Here is a 16,178-nt window from a genome sequence, read left to right on the forward strand (position 1 = left end):
ATATTTTTTCTCATAATGTTAAGTTGTAAGTAGTGGTAGTCTTTTAAGAAAACTAGAGAAATCGCCCAGACAAAAAATATTTATATCAATAAATGTAGTGATTTTACCTTTTAGTGCTTTAAATCAAATAAGAAAAATTCAAATTCTACACATGTCCAAGAACTAAAAAGATATTTGTGCTGTAATATACATTAAATATTAATTACATATCATTAAAATAATTTTTAAAAATAAAATCTACAAAGTAAATTTATCTACATTTTTAAACTAATTATAGTATAAACTAAAACAATATTGAACTGCAATAAAAATGAGTAAGAAAATTAAGGCTACAATAATTAATTTTGTTTTAACAAACTCAGATAATGTACAAAATAATTATTTTTAATATATAAATAATAACCAATATTGCATAAAATGTTATTATTATGAAATATAATAAAATTTTCACTAATTTAATCACATCTATTTTTTTATTGATTTATCCATTAATATTCAATCAACTATAGTACATTTCCAAATGACTTTTTCATTAAATTTACCGAGTTGAAATCTTCTTTGATTACTGTATGCATTTCGAATATCATTGTTTGTTGAAGTTCTAAGAACTATTCAATTAAATTACAATTTTTTATAAAATGTATTATTATGTTAGATGTACAATATCTTTATATTAAAAATTAATTATATTTTCACTCACATGTTTAATTTTTTCAGCTACTTGCAGAATACAACCTAAATTACTTTCAGTCTTCAGATAGTTCCAAATTTTTCAATAATAATATTGTTGTTTAATTGATTTTTCATTGTTTTTTCTTCAGGCCTAAGAGCCATTCCTCCATTGAAGATGACCATTTGACCTTCCGATACTTTAACAATCCTGTGTGTTAGTTGATCTATTTTGTCTGTGCATTGTTCAAGCTTAGTTACCACTCTTATTTTTTTTCTAGCTAATTCCAATAATCTGTCTGCAATACTGTTAAGTATTAACTTATGTACAGTAACTTGTTCATTATGACATTTATGCTTCCAACATCACTCTGAAATACCAAGTTGGCACTGGTATGAATACTGCTGGATTTTGATTATCTGCTTCAGCTTGTTTCCAAACTCGTGCATCAATTCCTATAAATATAAACAAATATGTTTTAATAAAATTATAGGAATACCAGTGTTAAATCAGCAATCAAAATACTAAGACCGTAATATATAAACACATCAAACTAGTTAATGATAACGAATTTCAAGAAAAATATCTAGAACAAAAGATTAATTAATTAAATCTAATACTAAATGCTGAATTTGAGATACTACTACTTTTTTCTAGCACCCAATACATTTGTGTCGAGCTTTGGACCTATGGACTGATATCATAAAATAGGTACTCAATTCAATTTAAGAAAAAAACACTGAGACTCGAGTTGGAAAATAAAATAATGGGACTGTTAAAATTGAAAATTTAATTCTCCCTTCAAATGATGAATTTAACTTTACAATGTCTTACTTATCCTGCAACCATCAATCCTCATACAAATAATTAGTTATTACAATATACGAATATGCAAGTATCAACTATGTATGAATAATTTATATATATATATATATATTTTAGAAGAATAATTTTAATTAAAAATATGCATTAATTAATATTTTTTTAAAAAACAACTAAATTATACTTCATAGCTGTTATGAAGCATTTCGACACAATAATAAAGTTGTATAATTTATCAAATTTAATTTGAATACCTTATTCAATACAATTTTGCAAAATTAAAATAAATTTATGTTAAAAAATATATTAAGTAAAAAAAATGTTCCAAAATATCCTTTCGTTACAACTTATAATGAGAATAACTACAAGGGGGCACTATCAAAATATAAATCAATATTAGAGAAACATATTTATACTTTACTTTTCAGTTCAATTTTGGCTTATGATTAAAAATCAAGTGTAGTTTCTTAGTATGTACTGTACTAAAATATAATTTATTAATAGTTAAAAAATTTTAAATGTTTATACCAGCAAGATTTTTTCAGTAAATCCAGTATATGGAAATATATTTTCAATGCTCATACTTGATAATTGTTGCTTGGGAGCTGCTTGCATTAAATAGTTGACTATATCAATATTATAAATTTGTTTTGTCCTTCCTAGAATTACACAGTCATCATTACTTTGTTTTCTCTTCGGATCAAAATATATGGAACACACCATTCTGAAGTTTTTCTTCAACATATATTAAAACCATTGATTTGATTTCTGTATACGATTTTAATGTATCTAAATGTACACTTATAATAGGTTTACTACCCAAAACCTCAAATAAATTGGACATAAACTGTACTTCTTGTTTTCTAACAACAAAATTTAAATAATAAGATATAAATTAAAATTAATAGATAATAAAATAATAGGTAATTTACAATAATTTGTACTTTTTATACTTTACATAATACACAATAATGTTATCTATGCTTATAAAAAAATAATTTTTGTTATTAATACAAAAATTATATTCAGCCAAAATCATAGTATGTTAATAGCAGTTGCTTGCAGCGTTGTTTCTTAGTTATTTTAATATAACAGTAATTTTATTATGATTTATATTTAAGAAAGTAAGGATTAAAAAATTTTATAATTTAATAACAACGTTTTTTTTATTTTTAACCCTATATTGTTATTACTTTTGAGCTATTTTGGCAAAGATCCATTTATATGTCAAATGGGACAATAAATATCTTGTATGGCGGTAATTGCAAACTTATTACTATTTATTACTTTTATTATAGGTAATTGTATAATAAGTCATAAAAAAATAGATGTTATTTGAAATTTCTATTTTTAAAAACTATCATCACTGTATTTCATCCATTTTTTATTTTATATTCATTGCCACAAGTGCATCTCTACTTGATGATATTGGTTTCACACTCTCTGTAATAGCTTTAAAACGACAGAGCGAGTTTTGACGAGTATACTTAACTGGTCGCATATTCAATTCATACAATTCTAAAAAATAATAATATAAATAAATAATAAACCAACAAAATAATATCACCATTAATATTAATAAATATGAAATAATACAGAATACTTTATGGTTTATACCTTTTCCAATACCCCAACAAGCTTGCAGCAAGTTAAGTTTACAAATAACAAAATCTCTTTTCATCTCCAAATAATTTACAAATTTACAATTGAATTAACTACCCAAATACTTAATACCTAGGACTAAATAATTAGAAAGGGATTGTTGTTGTGGTAATTGAATAGTATTACCTGAAATTTAAAACATTGAATCATTTAGGTATATTATTACTTGAGATTTGAAAAAAAAACTCCGAAATGAGAATATAACCAATGCTCCAGACATAGTTTTGACTGCTCTATCAGTTTCGATGGCTTTTAGCCCCATTTCTAATTTAGGTCCACTGAGTGTTATCGACATATAATGGGGCTATTTAGCATATTATTATTCTATAGAGTATACAATATAATCAATGTGTATGAATTGATTTGTATATAATTTTGTGAATACAGACATGTGACTGCCAATTGTTTTTAGCTTAAGCACAGAATAGATTAATATAATTTATTCTGAGGTTAAAATCTTAAACAAATACTAGCTGAAATAATTTAGTGCATATAGTACTTAAAAATGAAAACAAAATATGTGGTTTTATTCATTTTGTACTGTAGATGCTTACAACATTTGTATTTGGTTTAGCTTAATACTAGATAAATAATATTGAATAATATTCACCTTGAGAAAAAGGAGTGACTAAACAATGGAAATGTAGTTGCTACTGTTGTACTAAACGGCTTGGCTTCAAATGAAAGATTTACAAGCACCACATTTTTTTTTTTTTATTTAAAAATATTACAACCTGTTTACACACAAAAACAATAAGTAACAATTATGCCAATGATTAAAGAAGACATGTAGCACATGAAAAGGAGACTGTCCAGTGACAGAACCTCAGAAAATTTGAGTTTGGGCATTGCAATTTTTTTAATTATTTTATTTTTAATTTTAGATTTAGTTTAGAAGGTCTCTAGCCCAATTTCTTTTTAATCGTTGAGGAATATTAAGAGGTAATGTGAGAGAAGACATGTTGTTGATAAAGGGGTAAGAATGATTAATTAATTTGGAATGGAATTTTTTATAGTAGCTTTTAGCAAGTTCATTTACTATGGGAAGTTTTAAGTCATTATGGAGAGCTGAATTTGTGATATACCACGGAGCACCGGTTAAGAATCTTAATGATATGGATTGAAAGGCTTGAATGGGGCGGATGTTAGCTGGTTTCGCTGGGCCCCATATTTGAATACCATAGGTCCATATTGGTCTTATGCTAGATTTGTAAATTAATATTTTATTTTTAAAGCACCACATTGAAAATTAAAAATAGTATTTTATTTCGAGTAAAAAAAATTAATTAAAATATCATTTACCAACTGATAGAGTAGGTTGTGATTGCCCTAAACCAGAAAATATTGATTGCGATGATGGAGCAGCAGCAGCTGCACCAAACCCAAAAGTTGGTACTGTAGTAGTAACGGTTACAAATCCAAATGTTGGTGCTGCACTAGTTGAAAGTACTCTAAAACCAAAAGAAGAAGCTCGACTACCTGACGTTGTAGAAGAACCAAATCTAAATGGCAGTGCTGCAGATGATGTAGAACCATATCCTAATAAAATAATGATGGCCTTAGAATTTTTAGTATTTCACTATGTAAATGATTTAATTTACAAGATAAGGAAAATCTTTAACTTATAAAGATTGTCACAATCAATAAACTTACTATAACCTACTATTATTATTATACTCTTCATCAATATATTTTTTAAATATTATCAATAGATAAAAATATTTGAGTAATAGCTAAATATCATTTATTATTCAGTAGGTATGCATCACTGATACTTAGCAATACTACGATAATACTGACGTCGCGACGTGCTGGACCCGGCTCGCGCACCCGAAAGTAGAAACGGCATTTCATCTGTTCGTTAGTTCATGTCCACCCCACTATTTAACGGGTATCATTATTTATAATTAATGCACACACGAAATGCCATGTATTTTAAAACGCTAAGGATAAATAAATAATTTTATAAAATATTTGTTCATATCATTATGACTGTAACAAATTAAAGCAAATTCAGAAATGTAACCAAGAAACAAAAAAAAAAAAAGTGTAGATAACTTTTTTTTTTTAAAAAAAGGACATTGTTTTGATAATGTCGTACTCAGAAACCTTTACTACGTACCATGCACTAAAATCTAAATTATCTTAGCTCATGTAGGTACCCATCAGATATTAATATATTATGATTCATGAATCAAGTTTACAACATAGCACCTACATACAAAGGCATAATACATTACTAACATTTTGTAAATATATATTTTTATTTCATAAAAAAGAGGATAACAATTTTAAAAATTAACTTAATTTTCCTAATGCATTAATAATTTTTTTGGAATGTATAAAATTAATTGATGCAGTACCTATCAAAAATATAAATTTAAATTTGGCACAAATATTAAATAACACGTTATCAACAATGTTATCGCTTTAGTGTTGAATACAAATATGTATTGATGGAAGTATAAAACTGCTCTGCAAAATGTCTTCTTCTTTTGTAATGTCTTTTACAGGATCAACAAACACTGGACCTGAAGTAAGAGTGGATTTGAAGTTCACTAATTTTAGACCAGATACTATTTATTTTGAGCATCCAATGCTAAGTTCAAACCTAATGCATTACAATTCAGTAACACAAAATACAAAAAAATTGTCATTTAATATAATTATTATAATTAGTTACATCATTTTCCACCATTCTTCGTGTTTTAAGGGCTGGTGTACAAAAATTAATACCATAAGGATTCATGCACTTTTGTCACCGGGAACTAATATTTAAAGATAAATTATTTATAATATTTCCAGTTTAATATGATATAAATTGAATATAAATGTCTAGACTCTAGATTAATTTCCGGTATTTTTATAATACGTAATCTCTACGGTTTGTAGAGTGAAGTTTGCTTTAGAACCTGTCAAATAATTGGTCGAAGATCAACTAACCACATATGAACATCTGTACCATCAGTGGTTATCTTGTCTCCGATATGTCATTAAGAATTCAGCTAATTGTTTACAATTGCTTAAAACTCGTTTTTAGTAGTCTTTGAATTCCTGGGTAGTAGCCAGGCGCATAGCAGCTGCTATTCCTGCAATACCGTTATAGTGAGATCATCCTTGAAATCCTGGAAAAACAGCAGCATTTACATCTCATTAAAAATATTTATCCATTGGTTTTTGATAAGTCAGTTTAAGTCTATTACGATATTCGTCTTTACGACGTCTACTGTACGAGTGGCTAGTGTAGTAGTGACGTACTGGACGGAGCAGTGTACATCATGTGTATCTTTAACGTAGTGTGCACATAAATCTGTAGAACTCTTACAAGATTATCAAATTAAGATCGATTTTGAAGATATTGATAAAACCTCCGAGAAATCAAAACAACTTACAAACAAACACACAAAAACAAAAATGTCGTGCAGAATAGATGGATCATCATTATGATTAAGTTTTTTCACATCAGTTATAAATGAACCACAAAAAGCGAAATGTAAGTTATGTGTCATTGATTTAACAACGGAACCAACTATTAAAAAAATCAAATCACATAAAAACCATAAATCATTCGTTCGTTTAACCAAAATTATAGAACATCCGATGAATAATTAATTTGTATTCAAAAGGCTTTAGACTTCAAGAACAAATCAAAAAGGAGAAATAGGTATTATGTGGATTTATAGCTGAGCATAATTTTTCATTAAATATTATAGACCATTAAAATAAATTATACCAAGAAGCATTTTATGATTAAAATATAACAAAAAGTTTAAATATCGGTCGAACTAAAGCATCGGCATATTATATAAAAAATAATGTTATCGGGAAATGCTATCACGAACTTTTAGCAAGAAAATTAAAATTCTACTAATTTAGTGTTGTATTAGATGAAAGTACGTATGTAGGAGCAGTTAAGAATATGGTGATTTGTATTGAACACTGTGATTTGGAGATAAATAAATAAGAAACAAAATGTTGGGTATTAGATCAATTCATGGACCCAGAGAGTGCGAAGAAACTGCTGAAATATTATACAGTACAATACCTACTAAATTCTTTTAATGAAAATAAAATTGCATTGAATAATATAATTGGTAAGCAAATATCAACTACAAAACAAATAATTTTTAAAATAACAATTAATATTTTTGTAAATTACGTACGTGCCCCGTCGTTTATTTTGTACACAACATGCATACACATAAGAAATTGCCTATATTAAACTCCTTAAAAACGGTCAGTATTGACTATTGAATCCCATTTTTCCCACTTAATATTATATTTTATTTTTTATCAAAAATATGTATAATTTAATTTAGGTTTCGTGACAAATAGTTGTAACACCTTGTTGGAGTACATAATTTTATATTATTTGGAGAGCAAATTTATTCTTTATTTTATTATCACCAATAAATACTGTATGTAATAGTTTTTGTATTTTCATTGGTTTCTATCTACAAAAATGTATTTGTCATAGCCTACATGTTGTCGCTAATACGGCCTGTAAAACACTTCCTAGAAACTGCAAAGACCTGGTAATCAAGATTAAATTATTTTAAAGCAAGCTGCAAACGAATATCAAAATTTAAAGAATTTCAGGATCTCTGTGAGGGTAGATGTTTCCATTAAATATAACCATCCCAAACCAGATGGTTATCTCTTACTATTTTAGTTTATTGTATTATTGAACAATGAGTGACTAAAAAATATTTTGCCAAGAATTATAAAGATGATAAGCTAAAAATGGTAGAAAACATTTACACGATCCTTTAGTTTGTGTACTATACATTTCTAAACTATATTCTTGCTAAAATAATATTTTTAAACAAATTATTCTAAAGTGATTAAACAGTTATTGATTCAATATATACAAAAATGTCTGACCTTTATAAAAATATACTTTTTTCATTTGTTAAGAAAATTCCAAATCTATTTATAATTGATTCCAAAGACAAATCACAGTTTTACAACTTAAAAGTATCTATTTAGGTACATCAATATTTGTATTAACACAAAATTAGAATATCAATGTACTTTGATGAGTTAAGAAGATGTAGACTTTTTTTGATTAAAATAATATTACGGTTTGATTTTTATGATAAAATGTTATCTTCACTACCTATATTTTATATCACCTTTATACCAGACTAAACATATATTTAGTTAACAACATTCTAATACTTATGTAAATTTTATTATTTTATGCCCAAGAATATGTGATGATGAAAATCATAAGCAATTGATTGATGCTGAATGATAAAAATTAAATTCATAATTTGATTCAGAAATGATATACTTAAAAATAAAAATGTAGACATGTTTTGGTTAGATCTTTATTTGTACTAAGTCAATGGGAATATGCTGTTTCTTAATCTTGGAGAGTTTGTTCTCATTGTTTTGTCTGTACCGCGGTAAATTTGTTTTCTCAAGTAAATCTAATAAAAACCAAATTGAGGAATAAATTAATGACAAAAACAATACATGGTTTGATAAACACTAGTGAATATGTGAAAATCACTACATGAGTTAAATTTGAACCAAATAAAAACATGTATGCTTGTATGAATAATGGGATGTATGATTTTCCGAAAGATGAATTAAACAGTGAAATACTTTTTGAATATTATATTATGTACCTATTAGATAAATTAAACATTTGTTTACGTAACCTATGTGTATACAAAACAAACATCAGTGAAAATTAACTTAAAAGTAAAATTCTTATCTCAATTTTCAAGTCAATTCATTTGCTGATATAATTAACAACATTTTTTTTAGTATTAAAGCTAGCACCATTATTTCAATTTAATATAATAATAATATATGGGTAGTTGTAGGCGTAATTTGGGCACATACAGCTAGAGAACTTAGATAATCTAGGCTCTCTAAATACAGCTAATATATGGATCATGAAGTATTGATATTAATAATACAAATTACTGGTTCAAACTGTACGTTAATTCAATATTAATTAATGAATATTTTAAATAGACGATTACTTTGTATTATTTGAGCGTTTATTTTATAATAAAACTACTTATAATTTATAACATAATATTATTTGTAAAATATTTTTAGATATGTAGTACTACATAAAAAAACAATTACTTTTGAACTGATACAAATGTAATAATTTATATAAATTTATATTGATGATGTAAATGAATATTTTTTATAATTTATCTAAAATAAAAGTATGATAACTATCAGCTATAATTGTGAATCTTTTTGATAAAATGTTGGTTAGGTTAAAATATCTACTTCCTTGATATATTCAATAGTAAAATAATAATACTTGTATATCATAAATGAATCTATAACTAAATATAATAATAATAATACTATGACTTTAAGGTGCACATCTAAGTTAAATTATATTTAATAACAGATATAAGGAAGACATAAATGGGCTGTATAAAATATATGAATCACATTGTTCCGAATTAAATTTCAAAGGACATTATACTGGTCAATTTTAATCATTAATTTTCATACTCCGTGTAAATCAAAAATAAATAAATATGTTTTTTTTTTACAGCATTTAAATATGTTTTACTTTTAATTGCATACATACATAATAACATCACACAATTATAAGAGTAGTTTATTAAGTCTATGGACAATAAATAATAAAGCGTAGAAAATAATAATTTTTGTATTTACAAGATAGGTAAAAACAATATTTGTTTTAAGGTAAGTATACTAGATGTATTCACAATAATTAAAACTAATGAAGAATAATCAATAATATTTAATAAGTAAAAATATTATGCGTGAGTAAGTATATAAAATTTTAACATAATTGTGACTAAATAATTATGAAAGGCTACTTAACCCTGTTACTTTCAACGGCTTAAAGTATTTTTAAAACATTGTATACAATTAAATTAGATTTTTATAAATTTTATAAATTTTTCAATCAAAATATTATACTTAATTAAAACCAATGTTTATAATCCACAATTTATACATAAAGAAAATAATAAAATCATATATTTTGACGAATTCTTTTATTACGTGGTAAGAATAGTTGAAGTTGGATTTAAAATTCAAAATTATTATATGTTATCTTGTAATACAGAGTATTTTTAAATAGATACTTAAAAATGAAAATTCAATAAAATAACATAATTATTGTTAAAATTATAGAAAGGTATTAACATAATACAGGTGTCCATGAGGATTTACAAATTACCATATCTCCTGAGATAATAAATATATCATAAATCTGTTTTTTTTATTAGACTCACAAACAAGGATTACATATATTTTATTTTTTAATTCAATTAAATTTTTGGCAAAAAAGTTTAAAAATATATTTAGGTATTCATTTTTTTTTATTTTTGAAATAACTGAAGTTTAATAATCCGTTTTGTAGAGTTTATTTTTCTAAAAAATTTGACCTTTCAACATTTTATTTTCATTAATTTCATAATTTTTAATCATTTTTTAGTTTGTAGGTAAAACAGCAAAAAACCGGATTTTGTCCACCTCTACAACTTATGGGTATATCCTTAAGGGGATATCCTGTATATGCTTGTAGAAATTATAAGTTGTTAATAATTATTCCAACAATTTTAAGTCTTATTGGATGCAAACAAAAATGAATACAAAAGTGTAATAATACATATATATAATAGATTATATAAAATATTACATAAATATCAGTTATAAATCTAGTATGATGAATACCTACTAGGTGGGAATCAAAATATAAATAGATAATGGTTTAGTAAAATAAAATAACAATTTCAAATTTGTAAAATGAATCAAATACAAATAAAAGTATAAAATTATAACCTTAATATTAATATACATAAATGATCATTTAACATTAATAGTTTGGCAATAGTATAAAAAACCAATTATATAACCTTAAATATATCAAACACAAATTTTCAAGAGTATAATAACTATTAAGTCTTTTAGAGCATATTAAACATAAAATTTCAAGTGTATATTCACTATAGTCTTTCAAAACAATTAGGATCAAGATAAAAATTACTTTGGGAATGATACATTTTGAGATCAGCTCATGAATCACTGTACTTAAAAAATTACATGAAGATAAGTCAGACTTGCATATTGTGTCTTAAATTTAATTAAACTAGCTGTAAAAAACATTTTTTAATTATTTGGCTAGTTTTAACACAATTAACAGCATTGATGATTAAGATATGCATAATTTAAAGAATAAATATTTATAACAAGTGATTAAATGTCATAGATATCTAATTTCACTTACATACACAGAGAAACATCTAAATCATGACACTCTTGGTCACTAAAATGTTGTCCAGTATTCGGAGGTATACACAATTCAAAGGGTTCAGTTTGTATCCGAAAAAAAACATCTGCTATTTGGAGGTGTCTGTTAGGGGAAGTTTCACTGTACTATAATTCTTAGAACTCCATAGTTCTACATTTGTTTGAAATGTTATTTTTAAGTAACAATAGCACACATATTTGCATGTGTATACAGAATTATTAATGTATAAAAAAAAATGAAAACAGCCAAAATACTTATGTATAAAATAAAAACAAATAAAAATTAAACATGGTTTTTATAGTTTAACCTATGGAAAAATATATAACTATACAAGACTTGCTCAACTAATTATATATAAAGTGAATGCAGAATTGTTATGAAAATTATATCAAAAGAACTAAAATGTTTGACAACAAATGTTCAAGCAAAGTTGTGTACAATAAAAAACCATTTAAAATTATTTTGTTTACAACAATACGTAATATAAAAATATTACAAATCGTGAAAAAATTATTTAACAATCTATTTAATGAATGGAATAATTTTTAAAACAATAATAAAATATTACGTAAGTTAATAAATATAAATATGAACCACACACATCAATAATACTCTTCAAGTTTATGAATAGTTGTCTAAAATAAAAATCAAATCATAACAGTAAAATACTTCATATTTTGCAGTCATATTATTGAAAAAATAATAATTATCAATTTAATCAGAAACAAAATAAAATATTTAACAAGGAAAACAATAAAAGTTAATCAAGAAAATAAAAACAAAGAAAAATTAAATTATTAAAATACTTAAAAATATTAAAAGTAAAATTAATATTAGCGTTGATAAAAATACTATAGATTTCTCACTGTGGTACAAAACACTTAGAGCTGAATTTACTAGTGATCCTGGTGTTGTTATCCACACTAGAATTAACTGACTTGGCAGCCAGGTTAAGACCGCCTAGTAAGTTTTGGATAAAAACACCGGGATAGCTAGTATATTCAGCTCTAAGTTTTTTGTAACGCAGTGAGCGAGCTGTAGTATTTATAATCAATGATATAAGGTATTAATATAATATTATTATTATTAATCTATAGAAACAATCATGTATGTGGTTTTGACTGAATGCATTATGGATAATTTTCGTTTTTTAGGAGCAAATTTCAATTCATGTGTTTTAAAAGATCTAAACCCAATTTCTCCCCAAGTTTGCATACCAAAAATTGGGATATTTGGAAATGTTTTGGCAAGATGAGTATTATCTTCAATGGGTAATGAATGTCTATCTACGCACTGGAACATCATTATGAATGTCTTATGAATGTTCAATTTTCCAAAAGTTTTGTTAACATACAGTGCAGTATGTTTTAATCCCTCAAGCACTCCATCATCCGTTGTAGAGCCAATGAAATCTGACACACAACGTATACCATTTCCACGAAATATAATTGCCTTCAAAACACCAGGAATATTTTTTTTTGGTGGATTATCATAATCTAAGCTTGATACATGTCCTCCAGATAACGCAAATGGCTCAGACTGATTGTTAGATACCATTTTCACAATAAACCTTATCATTCCATCGATATGTGGTGCTCCGACTTTTAAAAATATTATCCCTCTTATGGGACGTGGATCACTATGAAAAAATTCACGTATTGGTTCTTGTATAAACGAGTCAGATGTAACTACACGAGTAAATACACTTACATCATAACTGTCAGTTGTAGGCAAATAGAGAAGTGCCAATTTTTTATGCATCATCGTCTGAACAGTTATCAATTCATTTTTTTCATTCTTGTCTGGATAAATAATACCTTTAGCGCCAATTGGTACAAATGTCTTAACTGATTTAGGCACTATGTCACTTCTGGGAAAGAAACGGTTATCGTTCCTATCACGTAAGCGCATACAAATTTTTGGCCTGGATCTAGAGGAAGGTCCACCAGCCATACCTTCAAAAGTAAACAATACTTTTGGTTCAATTCTTAAATCAATAAAATGTCCGCTGTGTATTGGCTCTGGTCGATGATCAGTTCCGTGCATATAATTTAGAGAAGCAGCTTGAATCCATGTTCGTTTCTTTAATAGTATGTCAGTAGCTATTTTCAAAGAACAATTGACTTCGCGAAGTGTATTAAGATCATAATAGTTAAGATAAGACAAAACTAACTTGAGAACAGAATACTGTTCAGAGAAGTATTCACCAAAATCACCAGAATAAGGTGAAAGTGGACCAATCGGAATAACTATGGACTTGGTTGTGCTACTTGAATCCAATGAGTAACTACTTGAGCTCGGTGGGTCTTCCATTTCGCACAAATACGTACCACCTAAAAAAGCAAAACAATTTCGACCCAATTTCTATACTTTGATTTTCAAAGATATTTAGTAATATAATACATCATAGAATATTATTTAAGTTATTTAATGTATTTATGACAGTATATCGTTCTCACCTACTATACGTAGTTAGGGATAGTATTGCAAATTACGTTTTCACCAAGATCACTCAAATTTTTGCAACGTACGACGAACTTAAAGTAAAAAAAATTTTAGTTTCAAATAAAACGCAGTTGACCCAACTCTAATGAATGAAAATATTCAATATCCAATCGCTTGCATTGGGTCAAAATTACAATGAAACAACATAACATACAATAAAAACAAAAAAAAATGAAATAATCATATTATAATGTGTTATCACTTATCATCAATTACATACAGATAAAATATTATGTGGCGTCGATTTCCTAACAGCCATGGAGGAAGGTACGGATTTATTCCTCCAAACACGGAGGTAAAATAATAACTCGATATCATGTTTTTCACGAACATAATACTTAAACACAATTTATTGTCATAATGTTCGACAGACGAATTAACTTGAATGCATGTACCTTACTTAGTTACTTCTTAAGAAGTGGTTTTGACACGCAGTGAAAACTATTAAAGTGTTTAGCGTAATATACTAAAATAGACCTATACGTCGAGTCTCGTCATTTCATCAATTTCTACTTATTAAATTGTTGTAATTCTACTATGGTGTTTTTTGATATTCTCACGGGGAAAAAATTATTTCTGAATATCTTTGTTAATGCTCTGATTCAAAATATATATATACTCTACGGTTTATAATTTTACTGTATTCATTGCTTTATTCAGTGCGAGTGCGTTGTGCAGTACTTCAGTTGGATACATTTCATCAATTTCTACTTATTAAATTGTTGTAATTCTACTATGGTGTTTTTTGATATTATTTCATATTTATATTTAATATAAATCAATGATGACTGAGTTGAGAGATCTGGAGTCGAAATGGCCGCATTTAAAAAAATATTTTGAACAGTTACTGCAAATATTTCGGATCTCAGTGGAAATTTTGTGTTCTGATGTATCCTTTGCTTTCCGAAAACTAAATTATTGTCAACTTCAAAAACATCCAATTCAAATCTAAAAAAACTCACATTAAGGTAAGCAGCTTTAAGTGGTATCGTAATATTAACTATAATGGGTAGTTAATATTTTTGTAACCATACATTTATTCTTAACTTTTTGTAACTTTACTTAATTATTGAATGTTTAAATTTATACATACATACGTTTAAAAGTAGATAGTATCTAAAATTGCTATCGTAATATAAAATAGATATATATTTCATAATTTTAATTTTTAGCTTGTGTCTAATAAAATTTATTTAACAATTTAATAATTAATAGAACATTATAATTTTTTTTTAAATTCGACTACATTTTTAAAAACACTGATATTAATGTACGATATACATACAAGTTTGGTAAAGGTGACATATTTAACTTATAATTTAATATTTATTTAATTAAATATATGTATTAGCCATGAAGTAAATATAATAAATTTACTAATAATTTTATGTTGAATTCATTTTTTTTTTTTTAGTATGTACATCCAAATGAATTAAGAACATTTACTGACAATAGTAAAAGGAGGTTAAAAAACAATACTTCTGTGAAACTATATAAACAGTTATAGTTTTCTAAAATTGGACAAATTTCTAAAAAACTTTCTCAAAAAGAATTTGATAGTGAAAATGTGAGGCTTATTATAAACACTGTATGACAGTTTTCTATGATTGAACATCCTGGGTTCATCAACTATTGTAAATTAACTTCTAATGAAGAACCAATGTGTAGAAAAAATTTAATAAGAAATACATTTTTTATATAATGGATATATTCAAGAATTAAAAACTGTTCAGTCCAAAATAGATTATGTTTGCATTACTGCTTATTGCTGGATCATTCTTCACAGGTATCGGTCAAACCTTACGTTACTCATATTGGTAATTAGGTATTTAATTTAGGAAACAGATATTATATTTATTTATCAAAATAAACACCCGATTACATGTACGTGCGTATAAGGTTGTATAAGTTGAGCAGGTCAGTCAATGTTGTTAAATCATATAAAATTTTTTGATGTTGTACCTATATATTAAACAATATGTGTTATTTATTAGTCTGTTTGCACACCCATTGTGAAACAATAATTAATAAATAAAATATAATACATTAATTGCTATTATTTTTACACCAGCAGTGTTATCTTTACATTTAGTTATACTGACGGTACACAGGGTTCTAAATTCTGTGTCTGTAAATCAACACATAATTATGTTGTGTAAATTAAATTGGTTGTATGAATTGAATCAAATTAACAAATATGTTCCTTATTCACATAGACCTATTGCTTTCACATCAACTGTTTATTTTTAT

General features: G+C 26.0%; 1 protein-coding gene and 1 pseudogene across 1 annotated transcript; both read right to left on the reverse strand.

Moving 5' to 3' along the window:
* Positions 1-503: 503 nt before the first annotated feature.
* Positions 504-6,102, reverse strand: LOC111035519 (annotated as a pseudogene).
* A 6,084-nt stretch (positions 6,103-12,186) lies between these two features.
* LOC111035656 lies at positions 12,187-14,109 on the reverse strand. Its single transcript, XM_022317357.1, has 2 exons — positions 13,883-14,109; positions 12,187-13,756 (listed from the first exon to the last, which is right to left on the reverse strand). Exon 2 carries the CDS (start codon positions 13,734-13,736, stop codon positions 12,510-12,512), a length of 1,227 nt encoding a protein of 408 aa, XP_022173049.1. The 5' UTR covers positions 13,737-13,756; positions 13,883-14,109; the 3' UTR covers positions 12,187-12,509.
* Between the last annotated feature and the right edge of the window lie 2,069 nt (positions 14,110-16,178).

Source organism: Myzus persicae, unplaced genomic scaffold (genome assembly GCF_001856785.1).
Source record: "Myzus persicae strain clone G006 unplaced genomic scaffold, MPER_G0061.0, whole genome shotgun sequence".
In the NCBI taxonomy this organism is placed as follows: Eukaryota; Metazoa; Arthropoda; class Insecta; order Hemiptera; family Aphididae; genus Myzus; species Myzus persicae.

What these genes read in the sequence shown, in the direction of transcription:
- LOC111035656 (XM_022317357.1), bottom strand. Translation starts at nt 13,736, where the DNA reads ATGGAAGACCCACCGAGCTCAAGTAGTTACTCATTGGATTCAAGTAGC.